Source organism: Natator depressus, chromosome 5, assembly GCF_965152275.1.
Source record: "Natator depressus isolate rNatDep1 chromosome 5, rNatDep2.hap1, whole genome shotgun sequence".
NCBI lineage: Eukaryota > Metazoa > Chordata > Testudines > Cheloniidae > Natator > Natator depressus.
Window position 1 is genome coordinate 118,138,146 of NC_134238.1, and position 24,737 is coordinate 118,162,882.

The 24,737-nt window shown below is 43.3% G+C and overlaps 1 protein-coding gene across 2 annotated transcripts in view; it reads left to right on the forward strand.

Moving 5' to 3' along the window:
• The window catches only part of SVEP1 (sushi, von Willebrand factor type A, EGF and pentraxin domain containing 1), a 165,313-nt gene that overhangs the window by 130,945 nt on the left and 9,631 nt on the right, over positions 1 to 24,737 (forward strand). For both annotated transcript variants that reach the window (XM_074953510.1, XM_074953509.1), the window contains 7 exons: positions 2,128 to 2,191; positions 5,134 to 5,307; positions 6,224 to 6,397; positions 8,862 to 9,035; positions 10,261 to 10,437; positions 11,026 to 11,196; positions 20,392 to 20,487. In XM_074953510.1, the coding sequence (XP_074809611.1) occupies positions 2,128 to 2,191; positions 5,134 to 5,307; positions 6,224 to 6,397; positions 8,862 to 9,035; positions 10,261 to 10,437; positions 11,026 to 11,196; positions 20,392 to 20,487 (1,030 nt within the window). The remainder of the gene's footprint in view (positions 1 to 2,127; positions 2,192 to 5,133; positions 5,308 to 6,223; positions 6,398 to 8,861; positions 9,036 to 10,260; positions 10,438 to 11,025; positions 11,197 to 20,391; positions 20,488 to 24,737) is intronic.

Consider the following 24,737-nt stretch of genomic DNA (forward strand, 5'->3'; position numbering starts at 1 on the left):
GTTTGTGGAATGCTGCTACGGTGATAAACACTGTTGGAATGCTTATAAACAATTACAGATACAATCTCGGTCAGTGCTTTTTTATTAAAGACCTTAACCAGAACTGTGTGGGCCAAAGTCTGCTCTCAGTTACAAGTGCAAATCTGGATTAGTTCCATTGATTCCACTGGAGTCACTCCCAATTTACGCTGGTATAACTGAGTAGAGTATGCCCCAAGTTCTAGTGACTGACTGAACTCACAGGGTCTGATTTTCCCCTCAGACACTCTGATTTTACACCAATGTGGTTCCATCAACTTCAGTGGAGTTACTCCTGATTTACACAAAAATGAGTGAAAATGGGAGAGAGGCCGGTGCAATGACTACACTGTGGCGCAGATTCTCACCACAGCTGCACTGATGTAAACCATGAGAAAGTCCACTGGAGTCAATAGAGTAGCACAGATGTAAAATGAGGTGTATGTGAGCAGAGACTCAGGCCCACCAACCTGGCAATTTTACTCTCCTATTTTGTTTCTTTCACCATAAATAACCTCTACAGAGCAGGACACTATCCACTGCTCACAGTACATGTCTGGGAGACATCAGACACTAAATCCTGATCCTGTCTTTGACATTGACTCACTCTACGGATTTGAGAAAGACACTTATCCTCTGCCTCTGTTTCCCCCATCTGTACAGTGGAGATTCTGACCTGGCTCTAAGGGGTCTTGTGAGAGTTAATTAGTGAACATTTGTAAAGTGCTTTGAAGATGAAAAGTGCTTTAAAGTGCTAAGTAGTATTTTGTAATTATTTTGTAATTATTAGACGTTAGAAACCCAGGAATCTAAGTGCTTTCTGCCCCTTCTCATCTACCAAGGTCTGAACCCCGGAACATGCACGGGATGCTCCGCTCACTGGATTTCACCTGCGTCTTTCTGTGGGAGCTATATTGGATCCCACCCTAAATCCTGCATTCCCACCCAGTTCATGGTTGGTGTTGCTAGTGATGCAACATCAGCTGATCTTCTGAATTCCTCTCTCCAGGACTGAGACTGTCATAAGTTTTGGCACATTTGTTTTTCCCCATTTCTTCCCATTGAGGACAGTGACAAACTAGTGCAAGCGTAGAGCAGTCAAGGGGTCGCAGCGAGGCTCAAAGATTTTAAAGCATTCTGCTCTCCCTCGGTACACAGATTTCTATAGGAGGGAACATGTACAGGGATAGCAGAATAAAGGAGTCAAGACTGGTCATGAAAAAGTAGACCACATATCTATTCAGGGGACACCATCACAGGGCCTAATCACATCAGCCACACTATCAGAGGCTCGTTCACCTGCACATCCACCAATGTGATATATGCCATCATGTGCCAGCAATGCCCCTCTGCCATGTACATTTGTCAAACTGGACAGTCTCTACGTAAAAGAATAAATGGACACAAATCAGACATCAAGAATTATAACATTCAAAAACCAGTCGGAGAACACTTCAATCTCTTTGGTCACTCGATTACAGACCTAAAAGTTGCAATTCTTCAACAAAAAAACTTCAAAAACAGACTCCAACAAGAGACTGCTGAATTGGAATTAATTTGCAAACTGGATACAATTAACTTAGGCTTGAATAAAGACTGGGAGTGGATGGGTCATTATACAAAGTAAAACTATTTCCCCATGTTTATTCCCCCCCTCTTCCACCCCCCACTGTTCCTCAGACGTTCTTGTCAACTGCTGAAAATGGCCCACCTTGATTATCACTACAAAAGGTTTCACTTCCTCCCCTCCCCCCCCCCCGCTCTCCTGCTGGTAATAGCTCACCTTAAGTGATCACTCTCGTTACAGTGTGTATGGTAACACCCATTGTTTCATGTTCTCTATGTATATAAATCTCCCCACTGTATTTTCCACTGAATGCATCCGATGAAGTGAGCTGTAGCTCATGAAAGCTTAGGCTCAAATAAATGTGTTAGTTTCTAAGGTGCCACAAGTCCTCCTTTTCTTTTTACGAATACAGACTAACATGGCTGCTACTCTGAAACCTGAAAAAATGAGAGCAGCTTTGATTCTCTTCTCCTGCAGTGCAGTAATGACATAATCCTAATGATTTTATGCTGTTTCATGATCCTTTTCCTTTTGTGTGATAGGGTGATGCAGAACGTATCTGCCAAGGAAACAAACTATGGAGTGGAGCCGCACCAGTGTGCAGAAGTGAGTTCTAAATTAATGTGTTGTATATCTAGTGTGGCTTGGGAATATTTTTATGTGGCAGATAAGTATTAATGTTCAGTTTGCTTTGTCTGTTCCTTAAACTGTTACAACGCACATAAAACTTTAATGCGACTATTATGACACATCTCCTTGCAAAATTGCTATTGTCTGAAGATAAGGTGGTTGTTTTCTCCAAGAAAACAGCACTGCTGGACAATGCTTTTCAAAAGGTGACCAGTGATTTTTGGTGCCTTAATTTTTGGGTTCCCAACTTGAGACACCTTAAAGGGTTTGTTTGGGTAATGGGACCTGGTTGTTATATTTTGACACCTCCTCTCTGCAATTTAACTGAGTGAAGCTTTGGGTAACTATTATTTAACCGTGAGACCAGTCCAGGGCCAGATAGGAAGACGAGTGTGCTTGGATAAAGCTTGGGTTAATGTAACCAGAAACTGTTCAATTTTAAGGGCACGCCCCAAATGTAAACACTTTTACAATTTAAGGCAACATTCAGGGCAGTTGTTGACCTCGTGGCGTCACATGAAGTCAATGGGAATTGTGGATGCTCAGCAGTGTGAAAATTAGGCCCTGAATGTCTTTCATTTACAAAGGTTATGTCTACATTACTGAGCCTGTGTCGGCATAGCTATTGTAGTTAGCTACTAGGGCTATCAATTAGTTGCAGTTAACTCAAGCGATTAATGCAAAACAAATTAACTAGATTAAAAAAATTAGTCGTGATTAATCCCACTTTTAATCACACTGTTAAACAATAATAGAATACCAGTTTAAATTTATTATAAATATTTTTGGATTTTTTTTACATTTTCAAATATATTGATTTCAGTTACAACACAGCATACAAAATGTACACTGCTCGCTTTATATTATTATTTTTTAATACAAATATTTGCACTGTAAAAAAGATAAACAAAATAAATAGTATTTTTTATTTCACCTCATACAAGTACTGGAGTGCTAAGTCTTTATCGAGAAAGTGCAACTTACAAATGTAGAATTATTTTTTTTACATAACTGCACTCAAAACCAAAACAATGTAAAACTTTAGTGCCTACAGTTCCACTCAGTCCTACTTCTTGTTCAGTGAATCGCTAAGACAAACAAGTTTGTTTACATTTACAAGAGATAATGCTGTCCCTTTCTTATTTACATTGTCACCTGAAAGTGAGAACAGATGTTCGCATGGCACTGTTATAGCTGGCATTGCAAGGTATTTACATGACAGATATGTTAACCATTCGTTTGTCCCTTCATGCTTTGACCACCATTCTGGAGGACATGCTTCCACATTGATAACGCTTGTTTAAAAAAAAAAATGTGTTAATTAAATTTGTGACTGAACTCCTTGGAGGAGAATTGTATGTCTCCTACTCCATAGTCATATATTTCATGTTATAGCAGTCTCAGATGATGGTACAGCACATGTTGTTCGTTTTAAGAACGCTTTCACTGCAGAGTTGACAAAACACAGAGAAGGTACCAGTGTGAGATTTCTAAAGATAGCTACAGCACTAGACCCAAGGTTTAAGAATCTGAAGTGCCTTCCAAAATCTGAGAGGGATGAGGTGTGGAACATGCTGTCAGCAGTCTTAAAAGAGCAACACTCCAACGTGGAAACTACAGAACCCGAACCACCAAAAAAGAAAATCAACCTTCTGGTGATGAAATGACTCAGATGATGAAAATGAACATGCTTCAGTCTGCACTGCTCCGATTGTTATCGAGTGGAACCCGTCTTCAGCATGGAAGCATGGGCTCTGAAATGATGGTCAAAGCATGAAGGGGCATACAAATGTTTAGCATATCTGGCATGTAAATACCTTGCAATGCCAGCTACAAAGGTGCCATGAGAATGCCTGTTCTCACTTTCAGGTGACATTGTAAAGAAGAAGCAGGCAGTTTTATCTCCCATAAATGTGAACAAACTTGTTTGTCTTAGTGATTGACTGAACAAGAAGTAGGACTGAGTGGACTTGTAGGCTCTAAAATTTTACATTGCACTCAAAAATAAAACAGTTATAAAAAAATCTATGTTTGTAAGTTGCACTTTCACGATAAAGTTTTATGAGGTGAATTGAAAAATACTATTTCTTTCGTTTATCTTTTTTACAGTGCAAATATTTGTAATCAAAAATAATAATATAAAGTGAGCACTGTGCACTTCGTATTCTGTGTTGTAATTGAAATCAATATACTTGAAAATGTAGAAAACATCCAAAAATATTTCAATAAATGGCAGTCTGTTATTGTTTAACAGTGCAATTAAAACTGTGATTAATGGTGACTATTTTTTAATCTCTCACAATTATTTTTTTTAATCGTTTGACAGTCCTAGTAGCTACCTGTTGTAGATACAGCATACACCAACGGAAGGAGTTTGTCTGGTAGTGGAGGAACACCACCTCCCAAACAGAGTTAGCTACATCAACTCTTCTATCCGCATAGCTGTGTCAACACTGGGGGTTTTTGTTGGCATAGCTGCATTAGTCAAAGGTGTGGGTTTTTTCACATCCCTGACTGATGTAGCTATGCTGACATAACTTTTAAGTGTAAACCAACCCTGACACACTTATCCTGAATCTTAATTTTGCTTTTTGTTTTCCTTTTCAAGTTTAACATCATTCATGCGGCTATAAAGAGATTTTCTAATGCCTTCAGCTAAAGCCAACCTACATCAGATTTGTTTTTAGGGGTACCTGGCAAGCCCCAGACAGCATTCTGGGCTAGCTGTTATAGGATGTCTTTGCCAGTGAATGGAATAATCTGGGGAAATTTGCATACATACTGCATATATGAAAATTACATTTCCTCCATTCTAATTGCTCTGCTGGGGACTCTCAGGAGAAGATTGAGAAGGGCTTGTGGCTGAGACATGCAGTTTGTAAAGGCATCTGATTAAAACAGCATATTTTGTGGTATAGGGATCTCCTGTGGACCACCAGAATCGATAGAGAATGGATCCGTTCATGGGGAGGAGTTCCTCTTTGGGGATGAAGTTCTCTACAGCTGTAATCAAGGCTTTGAACTACAGGGACCCAGCCGAAGAATCTGTCATGTTAACAGACGGTGGAGTCCCTCAGCCCCTTCGTGCATGCGTAAGTACAGATCAGAGCGAGATGAGTGCCATTCTAGAGCAGGGCTAGACCACCTAGGGGTAAAAAGCCATTGGTGGTTTACACAAGCGCTCCCCCAGTGCTACCACCAGTGGATCTGCACCAGCAGGAGTGCATTGGTGGGAAATATCAGGGAAAATGCCATTGCAGACAAAGCCTAAATGAGGAGTTATAGTTTGCATTTCCTCTTTGACTCTGATGGAGGCTTTGGTCTGAAAGATGCTGCAGCAAATTCTCCACCCAGTTGCATATGGAAATGGCATGACTTGTGGTTGCCCTGGGGTAAATGACGGGAAAGCTTGGCCTGTAATGTCTGCATTTTATTGTATCATGGAATATGGAATCTTGAATATCACACTGCAGTGATTTGTCGTAAGGGTGCCAGTGCTGACCCAGCTGGGTTGTTTGAGGGTGTGGAACTCAAATCACTGCAGTCTGGTGGTTTTGCTGTCAGAGCAGTGAGGTGACACTTATTTTGGGGTGGGGGACAAAGTAGATGTAATTGCTTTGTGCATTTCATAAATGTATTCTAGGGGCATTATAGCCTCTTGGAAGGAATTCTGTCCAGCCTTTCTCTCTCACTTTTTACTCTTCTACCTCCACATTGTGCTGCTGCAATGTGTGCTAATTTTTAGGTCCCCTTTCCACTTCACCACTGTACAAAATGAGTGAGTGCCTGTCCTCTAATGCTGCCCCACCTGTCTGTGATTCTGTCCCTCTGAGACATAGTCACGTTTCTTTATATCTTGCTTTTGCAGCCTCCGTTTCCTCCCCTTTGTCCTCCTTTAACTCATTTTATGAAGTAGGGTATGATTCAGTGTACAAAAGAGAAGAAATAAAAACAAACAGCTTTGTATGAATACTGTAAAGATGATAAACTCGGAGACTTCTCTTCTAGGGATAACTTGCGAGCCACATCCCTCTATAGAAAATGCAGTGTCCGTGGCCTCAGGAAGTGCTTACAGAAGTAACGTTACCTATGTATGCAATTTTGGATACCATCTCGTTGGGCCCCAGAATATCACATGTCTTGCCAATGGGACCTGGAGTAAACCCCTCCCATCATGTGAAGGTAACTGTTAAGTTTTATGCCCCAATACCTATTGATATAGGAGAAGCAATCATTATCGTTCTTGTTGGCATACCATTATGTATATCCTACAGCCAGCCAGAGAATCAAACCTCTTTCTGGAAATGTTCTTCCATGGAACAATGAGGTGCAGTGGTTCTTTTTATATTACTATGTAACTGGTACCCAATCAGCTAAAAGTATTACAGGAAATGGTTCCTAGAGTGGAGAGTTGCTATTAAGACCAGAAGGCTTATCAGACAGGAAGGATTTTCCTTTAGGGTCTGAATCTGCAAGGTACCATGATAGCTTTATAAACATCAATGAGAGCTAAGGGCACTCACCATTTTACCAAAGACTATGGACAATGAGAATAAATTACTTTTCTCCCAGTGGCTCAGAAAATCCATTTGAAGAGCCATTTTTAGTTATTATTAATTTATTTCTTTATTTATTAATTATTTTTTATTATTTTAGTCAGGTTGGTACCACGCAGTAAGAACTTAAAAATAATTGTCACAACAAATTTAGCTTACACACACCACCTTTCTGCAAATTACTCAATTCAAAGACTGCTTAAATATGTCCTGTTATTCCTGCCCCAAACCAGAATAAATTATAAGCATGAATTGTTTGTGTTTATAACCAGGAGGCAGAGCTGTAAACAAAAAAGCAGAACAAGTAATTGACAAGATCCCAAATATGTATGGACATACAGTTTTTTCCCCTCAGATGACACTGGCCAAAATCAACGTACATGGGAGTAGATCAAACAAAAGTACATTATAAACTTTATAATGTGCATTAAACTTTAAATATAAACTTTCCCCTTTCCGTACTCCTCTTTTCCTTGAATAAGCCCCTGTGTGTTTTCTGGCCCCTTTGTGTCCTTAGCGCCTTCTCATGACACACTCACAGGCGCACCCTTGAGCTCAGTTCCTGCCCCGACACTTCTTTTCATACAGTTCCTGCCCCTGACACAGATACCCTTTGTCCTCTGCACTGGACCCTAGCACCCTACAGCCGCCTTTACCCTCATTATTTGCTGCTGACATCCTCATTCACCCTCCCCGCCTGTGAAGTGGAAATTCCAGTTTCTCTACATCCAGCCTCTCACACAGATTTAGGGAGGATCTGACCCCTTCACAGCTGCACCAGGAATACTTGCGTGCGGAGCAGAACAGAGAGGCCAGCTGGTGTACACAGGGCAGAGGAGATGAGAGAGGGAGGTGTCAGCAGTGCAGCCAGGCAGCCAGGGCAGCTTGCTAACTGACCTCCTTGATGCCTTTCCACACCCAACGGCACAATCCCCAGGGGTCAGTGCCACCAACAGGACTGCGAGTTTCACTTGGCTGCCAAGGCTGATGGTCTGCCACTCAGACCAGTGTGGGACTGCCCTCCCCAGAGCCAATGAAACAGCAGGACCCGGAGGGTAAGCCTTCAGGGCATGCCAGTGACTCCCTTCCGTGTGAAGGGGCAGGGCCGAGAGATCACTTCACAGCCCCGCTGCAGGCAGGTCATCCAGAGGCACAGGAGGTAGGACCTTCAGCTCATTGGCAGGTGGAAAAGATATTCAGATGCTGCATTAGCAACCATCCATCACAGAGATCTCAAGGGTAGTGACTTGCGGAGCATATTGTGATAATTTGGCCTGGGATCTGGATGACCCACATCAGAAAGAAAAGATCACAGGCATCTAGCCAGATGCAGATGATCAATGTGCAAGAACAATCAAGGGCCCGGAACCACCCCAAAATTGCAAACCTCCTTGACAAAGGGTGGGCATAGCCCCTCAGTAATGGAGCAGATATTACTGTATCCACATGAACCCCACCACTGGCTCTAGATGCTCTCTCCTGCCTGTCAGCTGGCATCACCTCTGTCTTACGTGGCTTAAGGTCCCATCAACTTTCTCTTGTCCGGGCCTCCAGCTCATCTAGACTCTTGGGTAGCAGGGAAGCTGCACCATCTGAATCAAATGGAAGGTGAGACATGCGGCTGCCTGTCATTTGAGTAGTGATGGCAGCGCAGCCCAGATCATCTGACAGCTTCTCCCACTGGCTGTGTGCCGTTTGGAAGCCAGGAATGGTCACACCCCATCAGGCCGGTGATGCCTCTAGTCCAGTATCCGATCTGGCAAGTACCCACTGTTGCAGAGGCAGAACAGTACGCTCTGGGATCTGTCTAAGTGGAAAGGAAGGAACCACTGAAGCTCAATCCCCTCAGTCCAAAGCCCCAGGGCCAACATTGTTAAACTCTCTGCGATCTTGTTAAAAACATGCCTGGACATTCGCCCTTTTTCCATCACTAGGAGGAGTTCAGCCACCAGCCCAGCTACCGATTTTTCTGTTACCGCTTACTAGGTTTTATTGTTCTCCGGTTGCTATTATAAACACCGCATCACGATAATCAAAGAATAAGGTATGGGCTTAATATAGTTTAAATTAATGACTTCACTTCCTTGCAGAGACCAGATGCAAAGCTCTGGTTTCCTTGGCGAATGGGAAGGCTCTGTATGAAAATAATACGGTTGGCAGCCGAGCCGCGTATTACTGCGACAGAGGATACAGCTTGGAAGGGGAGCCCATAGCAGAGTGCACGGGAACTGGCAGCTGGAGTCACCCGGTACCGCTGTGCAAACGTGAGTGTTTGGTCAATAAGGAAGATTTTTAAGCATTAAAGGACACGTCCTGCTCTTTGTTTAAACCATTGTTAATTGAGAGTAAATCCATTGGCTTTGATGGAGCCAACCCAGCTTTATACTGGTGTGACTGAGCAGAATTGGTCAAGTTCAAAATCAAATATATTTGCATATCCCAGTTTTTCCTCACTTAGTGAAATTCTGTAACTTAAGGGAAACTTCCCTTGCATAGCGAAATTTAATCTTCTGCTATTCTGCGGGTTCTGGGAGACACCTATGTGCATGGGAAAGAACTGAATAGTACTGAGGCACATTAAAAATAACAACATCCGCCTACAAATGTTTGTGAAAACGAAAGACTAAACTGTTCAGTAGCGGGTGACTTTATTGGAAAAGGGCTTTAAAAGGATTTAAATCTGCCCCTCTACCCCCAATTTAATCTTATTTGGCTGTAACTGATCTTAGATCTGTCTTGCATTGCACTAGGTGGATCGTCTCTTTTTTTTTAAACAAGAGACCAGTGTGTCTCTAGCTTCATAGAAGAAGCATCCCCTCTGCTGGTGTACACATCGTGCTGTATCCTCGTCACATTTGTCATGCAACCCGTCCTATTTAAATCAATGGAAATGCTCCCATGAGGAAGGCCAGGAGGGTTTAGCACAAAATTACAGTGTGCAGGAACAATAGGTGACCTGTAAACTGTTGAATATTAATACTCTTCACGGTGCACACCCTTAGGGACAGATTTCCTGGCACTCTGCCGCTTCTTTACCCTGTTCCGGAGCTGCTAAGCCGCTGTAAATCTGACTGAACCCAAAGGCTCTGCTTCTCGTTTACACTAAAACCTCTTCACATTGCTCTAGCAGTGCAAGGGGATCTTAAAGCAATGTAAATTACATTGACATCCTCTTCAATGCCCGCTTCTGCGGCCAGGGTGAAATCCTGAACCCATTGAAGGCAATGGGAGTTTTGCCATTGGTTTCAGCGGAGCCAGGTTTTCATCCCCAGAACGTGGTGTAAAGTAACATTAGTATAAATGAGAATCAGGCCCATTATCTTTATTTCGTGACCCCAAGCCTCACAACTTTACACCTGTTTAAAGATTAAACTTGGGATCAATCAGTCCATTCCTTCTGCTGGTTTTGCAGTTTGATGATGAAAAGAGGAGAGAGTTTGCAGACATGCTTTACAAATATTTTTTCTCCCCTCTCCCCCGCTTGAACAGCAAATCCTTGTCCTGTGCCTTTCATAATCCCAGAGAATGCCCGCCTGTCTGAGACAGAATTTTATGTTGGCCAGAAAGTATCAATCAAGTGCAGGGAGGGCTATCAACTTAAAGGACAAGCTGCAATGACCTGTAACCCTGATGAGACTTGGACACCAGCAAGAGCTAAATGTGAAAGTAAGTGTACAAACTGAATTCACGGCGGACGTTGTGAGACGATGGCTGGGAGATGCACCGTGTTCTTATACCCCTCCAGCATATTTCTTTGTTGGTGGGCAGCCCTAACAACAAGGCCTAATGTCACTCTCTTCTACTTACAACTTTTAAGTACCAATACGTACGCCATTGCCCCTGGCTGGCACTTGGAGAGGAGTGTGGGGAATGTCCTGGAAATGGCTGCCATGCACGTTATGCACATTCATTCTTTGATTTGCTATGCACAATGTTGTGTCTGCTACAATTTAAGCCCTATCTCCTGGTCACCCCCTTTGTCTGTCCCCATCATGCCCAGTTTCCCCCTTCTCACCAATGTTAAACTTGGTGCTAGTGCAGAGGTCTCTCTTCATTGCTGGACACTGTGTGCATTTCTTTTCACCATGCAGAAGCCTCTCTCTGCAGAGCTTTGCTCCTCACACTCTTCTTGGCAGTGCTCAGCATCCTGCGGGCTCGCCCCCTAAACAGACAGGGACATTATGTACTGTATTGTCAACGAGTTCCCAGATGCTGCAGCTTATTAGCCCATGGTGGCTTCTTCTTTTTCTTTAGAGATTTCTTGTGGGCCCCCTGCTCACATTGAAAATGCCTTGGCCCGTGGTACATTTTATCAGTATGGAGACATGATCACCTACTCGTGCTACAGCGGGTACGTGCTGGAGGGGTCGCTGAGAAGTGTGTGTTTAGAAAATGGAACCTGGACAAAACCACCTGCCTGCAAAGGTCAGAGTCATTTTCTTAACTCTGCGCTGGTGCTTTTCCTAACCTGCTGTACAAACACACAAGGAGAAATTCCCATATGACTTCACTGTAGCCACAATTTAACCCATAGCACATAAAGTACAAACTCACGCCCTTTTTGCTTCAAAATAAACAAACACCCAAACAAACAAATAAATAAAGACTAGCTTAAACCTTCTCCCTAACCTTGGCTGCTTCTAGGGTTCCTCTTTCAAAGGCTACATGTCTCATACCCTAGATCAGCGTTTCTCAAATGTGGCCACCAGGGGCTTTTCTTGCAGCCACAGCCTCCTGTGATCGGGGTAGCAGGCTCTGTTTCCAGGCTCTGGTCCCAGGCTCATCACCCCCGCCATCATTCCTGGATCCCACCGCTTCCCTGCCCACCTCCCCATCCAGGGCTTAATTTATCCCAGGGCTTGCCGGGGCTGAGTAAGTCTGCTGTGAAAAGTGTTATTAACAAACATACAAATATCACTTTTCACAGCAGCAGACTTACTAGCTAGCAATTTTTTTTAAAAGCAACCAAAAAAAGCAAAAGAAATAACAACAAAAAGATAAGAACATGCAAAGCACCTGATTTATGTTTCTATTCTGTTTAGGTCCACTAAAGAATAAAGACAACAGTACATTATTTTTATTACTGAGTCTGAAAAAATCCTACATAAATAAATTACAATGATTTGGACATGTATATGGGCATATTTATTTGTTTTTCCTAAAGTTAAGTAAGTATTTTAGGAAAAAAATGTCAGCGCAGCCACCAGCAAGAGTTGGTAGCCGCACTCTGAGACCACCAAAAAAATGTATTGTGAGAACTCCTGCCCCAGATCCCCTCTCTCCACAGAGTCATTCACACATCAGTTATAATCAGCAGGGGGAACAAGTTTCCTACCGTTATGAATCTACAGAATACACTTAATCCTTTCCCAGGCAGAACAACACCCGCTAAACAAATACTACCAGCCTGTTACATTCGTATGCTTAAAGAAATTTAGCTTTTTACTGTTAAGACAGAGCACGACAGGAAAGGCAGGTGGCTGATACAACTGGTGCTTATTCTGTCGTCGTTTAGCTTCTGTGTGTTGCTGAAAACAACTGTCTGCAGTAAGATGTGCAGAGATAAACTGATACAGCTGTACTGAAGTCATACATGCTGAGGAAGCATCACAGCATCTGTGTTAGCCAGTTTAAGTACAGAACTGTAAGGACTAGATTGATATTTTTCTAAAATCCCCAAGATTTGATTGACAAATGGGCATGTATTTACATAGCTGCATTTGCATGAAAATATATCCTAATTGTAGCACATATGAAAGTTAGTATTTAAACACCTATGCACCAATTTGCACAACAATTGCAGTGATTAATCATACATACATGGGTGCATAAACTCACCTATTTTGCATGTAGACCTAGAGTCTGTGTGTGTCTGTTTCTTGCTCCCTCTCTATTTTTAAACCTGTCCCTAAATGGCAGGAGAAGTGATCTTGAAGATAAACAGGGTCTCAGAGCTATCTTGTCAGAGAGAGTGTGTGTGTGTGTGTGTGTGTGAGAGAGAGAGAGAGAGAGATGTGTATACAATATAAACATATTTACATTAAAAAGTATGTCACCATTGAAAAGCTAGCTTTTACCAGCAATTACTACAAAGTGGTACGTGAGATGTCACGGTTCTTCCCTTTATTTAGAATAGGAAATAACCGCATTGTGGCTATTAGCAAATGTTGATACTTCATTGGCAATCACTGTGCTTGTGTGTGTATGTATTTATGTCCAGCACTAAGTGTATATAAACTACTACAGCATGACATAGCAGTACAAATTATGATGTGGTTTGGCAATGCGTGCTATTTTGGTTGTAACAAATCTTTGCTGGATGGAATTCCTGTAGAATCTCGAATGCTAATTTTTCACATCTCTGCACCAAAATTGCTCCTGAAAAATATGCATGTGCACAAACTCTCACCTGTGCACCCCAGACTGGTCGTTGCAAGTACAGGCAGTTGTTTGTTTGGGCATCTGTGTGCTTAGCAGGTGTAGGTACATATCTGTGCATGCAGTTTATTAGTTGCAGGAGCAACTAGTATGTCACATTTTGAAAATGTAGCTTCTCCTCCGTCAGCCCAAGGGCTGAGCTTCCCAGATGTGACAGGCTGCTCTTCTCCAGGCCGGACTTCTATAGCTCTTCTTCTGCCGCCAGATGGTTCCCAGCTGTTGTTTCTCCCCTACTAACTTGCATGCATCCAGCTCTCCACAAGGTAGTCTGCAATTCGGGGATACATTGTTTATCTTATGCATGTATCCTGTATATCGGTGAAGCACACCTCCAGACAGCCGTGATGTACTAGGCATTAGAAATACTATTCATTTTGGTTTGGAGTGCCACATTCTCAAAGACTGTATTACAAAATTAACAACTCAGCCAAAACAGCCAAATAACCAAAAATCTGGATCAGAAAGGGGAGGAAAACACCCACAAAACACAAAAACAGCAGTAAACTAAACCATTAAAAATAAGATATAAAGAAAGGTTCTGCTACACTTTCTTAATGCCAGAGATGAAGTATAGCAGAAAGCCCAGGGGCAGACATATCCAAAAGCATAGGGCCACAGTGGGCAGGGCACTACCTCCTGCCATTTCAAAATTATGGCGTTGATTATGATCTCAGTTCCCCCAGTTTATACACCAGTTTGACTCCTTTTACTTTAGTGGAACTAATCCTGATGGGCACGACTATAACGGAGACCTGAATCAGGCCCTTTATGTTGACAGTTAGCAAGCCCAGTTCAGCCTGTCTCAGATTCTGTAGCTGGATACAGAGCAGCAAGCAATACATCAGAACAACTGGTGCTATGCTATTTAGAGGTTTATTTATTAAAAGAAAAAGGCTGGAGGCACATCCATTGACAGTCACAAACAGTGCAGGTCCCAAGGCACAAGTGTAACGCTGACAGACCCCGGTTGTCAGTGGTCGGGATCGAACCTCTGGAGCTCAGTGCATGAGCCTCTACCGGATGAGCTAAAAGCCAACTGGCTGTTGAGCAGACTCATTTTATCTCTCTCTTTAAATGGTCTCAGTGCCACTAGATGGGAGAGAACACCACACCCAGAAGGTGTGTGGGTTACCCAAGCGCTCCTGCATCAGAGGGAAGAACAGTTTTGTTGCTAATGTACTGGTTTGGGACACCAGAGACGTGAGTTCAGTTCCCAGCTCTTTCTGTGAGACCTTAAGTAACTCACTTCCCCATCTGTAAAATATTCCTCACAATCCTTTTCTGTTTAGACTGCAAGCACTGTGGGGCAGGGATTCTGTACAATGCCAAACCCCATGGGGCCTCAATTTCTGCTGTGACCTCTAGTCACTAATGTAATACAAAAACTCCTGTCAGTGATGGTGAATCTTATGAGTCAAGGCCCTTGAAAAGTCATGTTGCCCTGCTCTCCAGTAATGGTTTGCCATGGTCGCCCTAGATAGAGCACTTTGATAAGGTCCAAATCTAAAAGGTTTGTGACTTCTAAGCACTTCACAGATTAAAAAAGCCACTCCTGGGCTTCCATGTAGATCACAATGCTGCCTTGTGATCGCAATGGAGCACCATCACGGTTGCTAGAGTGGAGGGCCCAGCAGCAAAGTGAAGATGATGGGTGACTTTTCCAAGGTGCCTTACATGATTTAGGAGCCCGAGTCCCAATAAAAGATTTAGGCTTCTAAGTCACTGAAGCGCTTTTTTTGAGAATTTTTCCCACTATCACATTAACACCATCATTGTGGGTGTGAGGATGTAGAAGTGATCTCTGTGTGCGGTTTCTGGAATTAGTTAGACATCAACTAGCAAAGAGGTTTTGGGTAAGTTTGTGGTGTTAACATCTTACTGTTGATCTGTCACAAAAGCTTTGGGTTCTAGCCTGATCGTAGTGTAGTGCTGCAAGCTGTTATTACTTTTCATTCTTCTTATTTACACACAGCCCTGAAGTGTGTGAAGGCTTTGGAGATGTCTGATAAGGCAGGTCCTTACCACAAAGAGCTTACAGCCTGAGGGTCTGATTCTGCATTCTACGACCAAATGTGCAGCCTGATCCAGAGGCCCCTGAAAGTGGACACTTTGCATTGGCTTTGGATGAGGCTTTGGATGAGGCTCATGGCACTTACTACCATGAGTAGTCTCACTGAAGTTGCTGGGACTATTCATAGCCAGAAGCACTATGGGTAAAATTTTCCAAAAGGCCTCAGTGACTGAGAAGTCTACAATGCATTTTAAAAAGTGGGCTTGGCCTTAGGAGCCAGAGGCCTCATCTACCCTGAAAAATTAGATCAATCCAGCTGTGTCATCACTCAGGGATGTGAAAACCCTAATCCCGACTGAGTGATGCAGCTAGGTCTTCTGTTGACCTAGCTACAGCCTCTCGGAGAGGTGAACTAACTACAACGGGAAAACCCCTTCAGTTGATGTGGAAAACATCTACCCTTCTGTGCGACACTGGCACAGCTCCACCACCGTGGCTGTGCCACTGTAGCAGCTGTGTAGTGTAGACACGGCCTCAGTTTCATTGAAAGTCAAAGGATGAGGAAAGGGATATAATAACAAAACCAGCTATTGAACATTACTGGCTGACACGATGTAGGATTCCTGCAGGGTTCATGCACTTGGCAACATTCAGGGCACACCCGGAGTGTTGTGTAGGAGCAGTGCACACACGGCTCTTCTCACGGGCATGAACCCTGGAATCTCGCCCAGATGGCATGAACCGTGGGAAGCCTCCCAGGACTGGGCTCAAGGCCCGAGAGCAAGGAATGTGGTAGATAGAAATTGGTAAATAAGAATATTAAACAAAGCCAGTCTATTCCTTTTATCTGTTGGAGTATGTAATGCGCAGGAGGAGGGAGAGAAATAAAAGAGAGGGTGGAAAGCTGACAGGCAGACCAGCCCGTCGGCAGACCAGCCTGCTTGCTTGCTTAAAGCCTTGTTCTGTCTTGTATTTGGACCGCAACAACACGCAATTTGTTAGATCCGTGATTCTGCTTTTTTTTTAATAAATGTTAATGGTTCTAATATAATGTAAACCACATACATTCCGACATTTTAAAAAAAATAAAGCCTAGAAGTCCTGCTCCAGAAGAATATGGATCTCTACTGCTCACTGTTTAGCAATCCCCTGCCTCTCAGCTTTCCTTCCCTCCCTTCTCCAAATACCAGTGGCTTGAGGTGGTCTTGGAGATGAAGGGGTTAATGTACTAACGCACAAAGCCCTATCCCAGACCTGGCAACCCTAGATATTAATGCCGTATGTTAATAATTTCCTGCGTCCTTCCCCTAAAATGAGAATAAAAAGGACCAAAGATGTTCATGAGAGAAAAGGCCTATGTTTCCCTGATATATGTGAAAGTGATCTTTTAGAACTGCTTTATAAACAAGGCAGAATATTTTCCTAACAAAAGGCCTACAGTATCTAAAGCTTTGTGATCTACATCAGAAGCAACATGAAAGCAAGAAGCATAATGAGTCACGTAGCTTTTGACACCAGTGGTTAGTTATTAATCTCCTAAGCCTGCAAGAAATGTCTAACCCAACTAAACAAAGTAATTAATGTGAATATTATAATTAAAAATACAGACTGCATATTAATTGGGAGTGCACAGCTGCGCTTGTCTGAACTGTATCTAGTTAAAGATCACACTCCTGGTTCTGATCTCAGTGACGTTGGTGTAAATCTGGAGTAACTCCATTGAATTCAGTGGAGTTACACCAGCATAAACTAATATTAGTGAGATCATAGTCAAGCTCCCAGTTGGGAAGCCAGCGACAGTATCCATGAAGTTTACGATCTGCCCACCACCAGATGTAGGACAAAGAGCCGGTAGGAGAGCCAAAAGAAAAACCAGAGGGCACTGAACGTCGTTTTAAAGGACATGGGCTGATTTTCCTGAGCAAGAAACAATGTTACGTATCTTTTGTTTTTCTCGCCAGCATTTCTCATGCAACTAATTTGCAAGAAAACAATGAGAACACCAAAAATGTGTGGTTTAGAGCTTCCTTTGGCTCTAAAGAAAGGGACTTCTTTCAAAAAGGTCGTGGAGAGCTATCGTTGTAGTCTGTTCTGTTCTGCGTCTTGTACCGTGCTCGTCACTGTGGTATCTCTTACGTTCTGTAGCCTCATAACATTTTGCATTTACATATCACTTTTGATTAGCAATAGCGAAGGCTAAGATTTTGTCATGCAAACTTTTAGTAGAATTCACAGACAGGTCAAGGGCAGCAAAGAAAAAAATCACGGAAGCCGGTGACTTCTCCATGACTTTTGCTAAAAATATGCATGACAAAATGGGAAGCTGCAGGGTCCCCACACCACTCCTGGGGGGCCAAGCTAGGAGATGTGGGTCACCCCAGGAGCCCATGGCAACTCCCGGGCACCCGGCCGCCTGCCTTGGCTCTGAGCTCCCAGGTGCCCCGCCCACCCACCCATGGCAGCTCCGAGCTCCTGGGCGCCCGAGGCACTCCCTCCCCTGCCCGCGGCGGCTGGTAGGCAGCTCGAGGCCCCACAGTTCTCAGCCACCACAGGTGATGGAGGAACCCTGCAGCTCCCAGGGCCTGCAGGCTCAAGTCACAGAGGTCTCTGGAAGTCACAGATTCCGTTACTTCCGTGATCTCAATGCATTATCCCAGTTTCACAGTCATAACATTACTGGGAGTCACCCGATAGCATTGTTACAGATAATTTTACTAATTCTGCTTAACTGACTGTATAAGTAGTTGTAGCATGGAGAAATGTTGTGTTTCTTTTTAAAAAGCTGTGCTGTGAATTTGGCCCCCTCTGCACAAGACTTTTGGACTGGGCTCATCCCTGGGTGCAGAGGTGCCAACCAGTTTGTACCCAGCCAGCTAACAAAAACATTACGTGGTGTCAAATCTGAGGCATGAAGAGGGTAAGTGGCTTGCTCAAGGTCACATGGAAAGTCTGTGGCAGAGCTGAGAAGAGAAGCCAGAAGCCCCCAGTTCTCCTCTTATTTATATTAGCTTTACACCAGTATAACTTCTTTGACTTCAATGGAGTTAATCCTCATTTACACTAGTGTGAGAGGAGAATAAAGCTGTAGGTCTTCTAACATCCAGCCCCATCTCTGAAGCTCAAGACTGCCTTTCTCTTCTCTTGCCTGCTCTACTGTTCAGTAATCTCCCTGGCCACAGGCACACAGTCTCTCATTCCCTGGAGCTGTATATAACAAGTCCACATGGGAATAATACTGTCTTATTGTGCATATAGAATATCACAACCAGGGCTGGCCACAGGAACAAGAAAAGGAAACCTCTACTTGGGGCCCTGAATTGCAGAGCTTACCTGGGGCATTGCATACCAAACAAGCTCTGTATTTCACAGACCAACTTTATCTCCTTTTCCAGTGGCACTGTGGGGACACGTCTCATAGCCAACGCTTACTGGTAGCTTGGGACTCCTGGTAGCATAAAGCCAGCCTTGTTTATGTCATCCTATTTTATTTACCTGCTCATAGGATATACACCTGGGACATCGCTCAGGCGAAGTGTGGATCACAGGCAGTTTCAAAGCTTTACGCTTTAGTTACAGTCCTTAAAAAATTGTGCCCCAGTTTTTAAATGGCTTTTGTTTAAGCTTCCTCATACTAGTACTATGACTTAACTAGTATTCGGAGAATGGAGGTTGCCTGTTGTTTCGCAATAATATACACACAGTGGTGAATCACTGTGTTGTTAACTTCCTTAGAACCATAGCTGTGTGAAACTTTTTTTCACGAGATCCCAGGCTGTGCAACGCTCTGATTCAGGTTTCTTCAGAAACACAACAGGCAGTTCAGGGTTTCACTCTAAAGGTTTACAACCTTTGGCCCAGTTTCAGGGGAATCCAAACAGGGGCTGCTGGAACCATTTGTAAAGTGGGGGTGCTGAGAGCCATTGAACCAAACTGTAAACCCTGTATACAGTGGAAACCGCTTCAAGCCAAGAGGTGCGGCAGCAGCCCTAGTTCCAGCACCTATGAATCCAAACTATGGTTTCACATTGAAACTGTAAAACTTGCAGCAAAACCTGGTTAAACTTGACTATTTCAGTGGTAGTTTTGGATTGGTTCAAACATGCAACTCATAAGTATTTTAATATATTTAATGGTTCGTCATATTTAGACTAATAATGAACCAGATCTGGGGCTCTCTCAACCCTAAACCTTCATTTCACTTGTTCTAATAATGGTTAAATATGAGATACATTTACAATGCATTGTGTGCTTATAATTGCCACTAATTAAAATTTCTTGTGATTCTGTATTTGCATTGTAGTAATACCCACAGGCCTTGATCTCCGATTGGGGCCCCACTATGGTAGGCGCTGTTCGCACACATGATAAAAACAGTCTCTGCCCTGAAGAACTTACAGTCTAAGTGACTTATATTTACTTTGTTACACAGTTTTGCAAACAGTGGTGTTTGTAAATAAACAGACACATGGTACAGTGTTACCACAGAGTATCCCAAATTATCACAAAGTACTCTTCATTCTTCTGTCGTGTTCCTGCAGTAAATCATTGGTGCTGCTATTTTGTTTTATCTTATTTTAGTGACAGAAGGTAGATTATACCTGACAGCTTTGCCTTGTTTTTATGCCAAACTTGATTTTCCTTTTCCCCGTGTATTGGACTTAATTTTTTTTACAGGAGTGAGGGGATGGGGAACTGTTCGGTTTTTGTTTTATGAAATGAGAAGGAAAATTCAGGTGAGAGACATCTTGCAAAATTGTTAAAAAAAAAAAAAAAAAAAAATTACCAGCTTCGGCAAAAAATTTACTTACCCATTCTTACCATGATAATGACAGTGGAAAAAAATATTTTACTCTCCTGTCAAAAATCATATTTGACCCAGACATTTGAGCAAGTAAAATTTTGCAAGGCTGGTTGGTTTAACACCTCAGTATAAATATAATAATTTAAAATAATTGCCGTCCTTAATAACTTGAACAAGTCATCCATTAGAGGGGCAGTATTATACACACACAAGCACACTATATATTCCTTGCAATCAAGGCAAAGCTTGTCTTTGAGTTTTGCTGAATTCATTTGTCTTAATAACAAGGACTGTGTAAGATGCAGAGCTCTGGGCAGAACAGTTTCTGAATATTAACTGACCCTGACTGGACTGTGTTATTATTTTCCAGCCATTTGTCGATTCCCGTGTCAGAATGGTGGAGTCTGTGAGCGACCAAACGCATGCTCCTGTCCAGAAGGCTGGATGGGCCGTCTCTGCGAAGAGCGTATGTACATGATCTCACAATGTAGCTTGAAGATATGCAGTAGATAAGAGATGTGGATTTACAGGATGTCACAATGGATGTGCTGGGACAATTATTGACTTAAAGTTTCAAAATAGCAAAGGCCATAACCTGTTCTGTTTGGCAAATTAGATATGAATTGCAACAGAGGACATAAATGATCTTGCTCGGTTGTGTGGAATAAAAGTGTTCCAAACAGAAAACAGCAACATGCAAGTGTAGATCCGGAGGACAGATCTACACACAAACGTGCACTGGTTTAGTGGAATCAATGTAAAGCGCTACGTGCGCAGTCTCTCATTTTGGTTTAAGAAGGTCTCGTTTCAGTTTAATTTAAACCTTCCTCGTAAAAGGAAATATGCCTGGTCCAAACCAAAATAAGTATGTCCACACAACCTTTTGCACCAGTTTAACTCCATTGGTTTAAAATCACTCCTGACATTAAACCAGCGCAAGTCTGCATGCAAACAAGCCCTAGTATACTCAGAGTTACTGAGCACCCACAACTCCAACTGACTTTGAAAGTTGTGAGGGCCCAGCACCTGTCCGGATTAGCCCCTAGGTCATAAAAGTTCATCTTGCCATTGGAGGAAATTTTGGACCTAATTCTTCAGTATCTTGCAGCTGGTGTAGTCATATAGACCTGTGAAAAATAGGTTTAAAATTCTGCCATTCTGATTTGGTTGCAGCAAAAACCCAGTTTTCTCTGATTTTGTCTGGGTGTAAACAGCTGCACAAGGCCGTGGAGATCTGCGTCCTTTATTTATATCCACAGTAGTCAATGGAAAGCTAGCATTCCGCCTCCTCTCCCCCTCCCCCTCCCCAGAGCCTCTTGCATGGCACAAAAGAGCTGATCACAGATGGTGAGAGACACAGGGAGGGAGGGAGCGGGAGGTGCTGATCGGCAGGGTAGGCAGAAGGTGCTGGGGGAGGGAGGGGCTGATAGGGGGGCTGCCAGTGGGTGCTCAGGACCCACCATTTTTCCCCTGTGGGTGCTCCAGCCCCGGAGCATCCACAGATTGTGAGGCATAATTCCTAGCGACTCTATGAGAGTTTTGCCCAAACACAATACTGAATAAAAGCTACATAGGGATTTTAGGACTTTGTCCATAATTATTATTTATACAGGGTCATAGAGTGTGCATGGTGCTGTACAGAAACAGAAAACAGACAGATCACTGCCCCAGGAGGTTTACAGGCTAATTGCAACATGACTCAGTATGGGATAGCAGTAAACCCCCAGGAGTAGTGAGTGTGTTGTGGGAAGAGCTGGAGTTACAGCCGTAAAAGACTGAGATTTATGCTTTGGATTGCACGCACATCTTTATTTACTAATATACTCACAGAATATATCAAGTAGTTTGCATAGTTACATTATGGTCGGATAATAAAGCAATGACTCTCTGGCTCCTTTGCCACCCACACCCACGTCCTGACTTTCTGCAGCCTGCCATGCCCTGCGCCCAAGGGAGCTGGTGCTGGATTTCCCCTATAGGTACAAAGGATCATTTTGTGAGTAAGGGGCTGGACCGGGGCTGGGTTCGAATCTTGGATCTGCCACACACGCCCTGTGTGACCTTGGGAAAGTCAATTAAGCCCAGATCCACAAAGGTATTTAGGGTCCTAACTTCCATTAAAATCAGTAGAAGTTAGAAGCCTAATATCTTTGTGGATCTGGGTCTTAGCCTCTCCGTGCCTCAGTATCCCATCTGTAGAATGGGGATAATAGCACGGCCTAACCTCACAAGGGTGTTGGAAGGATAAACACACAGTTCTGGAGCCCATGAATACATAGGTTTCAGAGTAACAGCCGTGTTAGTCTGTATTTGCAAAAAGAAAAGGAGTACTTGTGGCACCTTAGAGACTAACCAATTTATTTGAGCATAAGCTTTCGTGAGCTACAGCTCACTTCATCGGATGCATACTGTGGAAAGTACAGAAGACGTTTTTATTCGCACAAACCATGAAAAAATGGGTGATTATCACTACAAAAGGTTTTCTGTCCCCCCACCCCACTCTCCTGCTGGTAATAGCTTATGTAAAGTGATCACCCTCCTTACAATCACTTTACATAAGCTGTTACCAGCAGGAGAGTGGGGTGGGGGGAGAGAAAACCTTTTGTAGTGATAATCACCCATTTTTTCATGGTCTGTGCGTATAAAAACGTCTTCTGTATTTTCCACAGTATGCATCCGATGAAGTGAGCTGTAGCTCACGAAAGCTTATGCTCAAATAAATTGGTTAGTCTCTAAGGTGCCACAAGTCCTCCTTTTCTTTTTGCATGAATACATAGATATCTGGATAGATAGAAAGGCAAATATTTCCATCTATAGTTAGTACTCAGAGATGAGCCTGAACCAGGGCAAACGCCCTCAGACATCAGGGTTTTGAAATCCCAATCTGAGTCCTGCTGCTTGAGACCATCTCTAGTTATTACATTGTTACTGTACTTAGGAGTGTTGCATGTAAGTGGAGACCCATGGAAAAGAATGGCAGATCCCTTCACAGTTAACAGAGGTGAATTTGATTAAAGTATGAATATTGTTTGTCATTGCCTGTACACCACGTTTAAAAACAATCTATGAAATCCACTTACTTCCTGCAGCTGCTGCTGTAAGTCTCTGCCTGGGCTGGGCACCACCAAATTGGCTACATGAAAGTGAGGAGAAGAAATTTGGCAAACAAATGGTTTGGCCTTCGGTGTTATAAACTCCAGCTGAATAGTGCCTTCATACGTAACGTTGTCTCTCTTCTGCAATCTCTGTGTCCCTTCCTACACACACACACACACACACACACACTTACTTCCTCTACTCCAGAGGTTCAGGGTGAGGTGAGTGTGCCCAGTACCTTGCAAAATTGATGAAACATCAGAAATTATTTCCTTACCTTCCTGGTAACAACGATGCTTAGCCTAGTCCTCAGCTTTGGAAGACTAATGTTAGGCTCCTGGTCATTTTGATCTGCCATCCCAATTCATAGCCAGTCTCCCTGTATACACAAAGGAACGGACCGCTGACTAGTTAGATTAGAGTTCCCCCACACATGCATGCGCCCTCTCTCTTGTTTATACAAAAACAGTAACTGAAGGGGGAGCCACATACAATGGGTTTTAAACGGTCTTACCTCATTTTGTGGCATTGTTTCCCATATAAAGAGAGTCAGTAATTAATACATAAGGACCTAATCTTGATCCGTGCTGAGTACCTGCACCTCCCCTCAGCTTCAGCAACAGATGCCAGTGCTGAGCCACCTCTCACGGTTACAAAACTGAGGTTACAAAACTGTGACAGGATTCACTCACCTAATATTTCATGGTACATTTGACTCAAGGGGCGGAAAAAGCTTATAGCGTGACTGGCCCTGCCTCCTGAGACTAGCTCTGCTGCCCTGAGAAATGTGGAGGGACCCTAATTTAACCGTATAAACAAAAGAGTAATCCAATGGCAGCATGGAATTCCCATTCCTTCTCATGCCTATTTTCAGCTTTGCCTCTGCTATGCAGTAAAGGACACGGGATCAGACCTTTCAGCCCCCAGATAGGGCACTTGGCTCCCTCTTCAGGGATGGCACCCAGTTGAGAATGCCACCAAAGCTGAAGAACTGCTGAATTTGACCTGTTAATTTCAATGTGTTACAGTTAAGTGCCCACCACAGAGTTTCACTGGGTTTGTCGTCCGAACCAACTGAGAAGCCTTACAGCAGCCAAGCCCACCGGGTTTCAACCTGTTCTTCTTCTCTTGTGGCATCTCCATTAGTGGAGGTTTGCAAGCATGGTAGTCCATTCTCTACAATCCTCCGCTAATCTCTTTGTGTATGAGTAGTCCTTTTGATCCACATCATCCATCCAAGATCTTCTTTTGCTGCCTCGTGTTCTTCTGCCATCAGCTTTCCCCTCCGGTGCCCATAAGCATGCATCGCCTGCTGAATCTCTGAAAATGTGCCTTAAATCTTTCTTTTCGTAAAATCTCTGACCAGCGTTTGCTGAGTTCCAATCTTCACCCAGTTAGGACACAGGAATTCCCATTGTTAGGGACATTTTGCAGAGCTCTCCTCCTCAAGGGGTCTGTAGAGCAGGACTTTATTTGGGGCCTCATTATAGTCTTTACCCCGTTGGTGAGCACTCGTGCAAGGATTGTAACGGCATTACTCATGTGCATAAGTGCTTGGCGGTGTGAGTAAAAGTTGGCACAACAGCGGCAGACTTGCTTACAGTAGTGGTGCAGGGAATC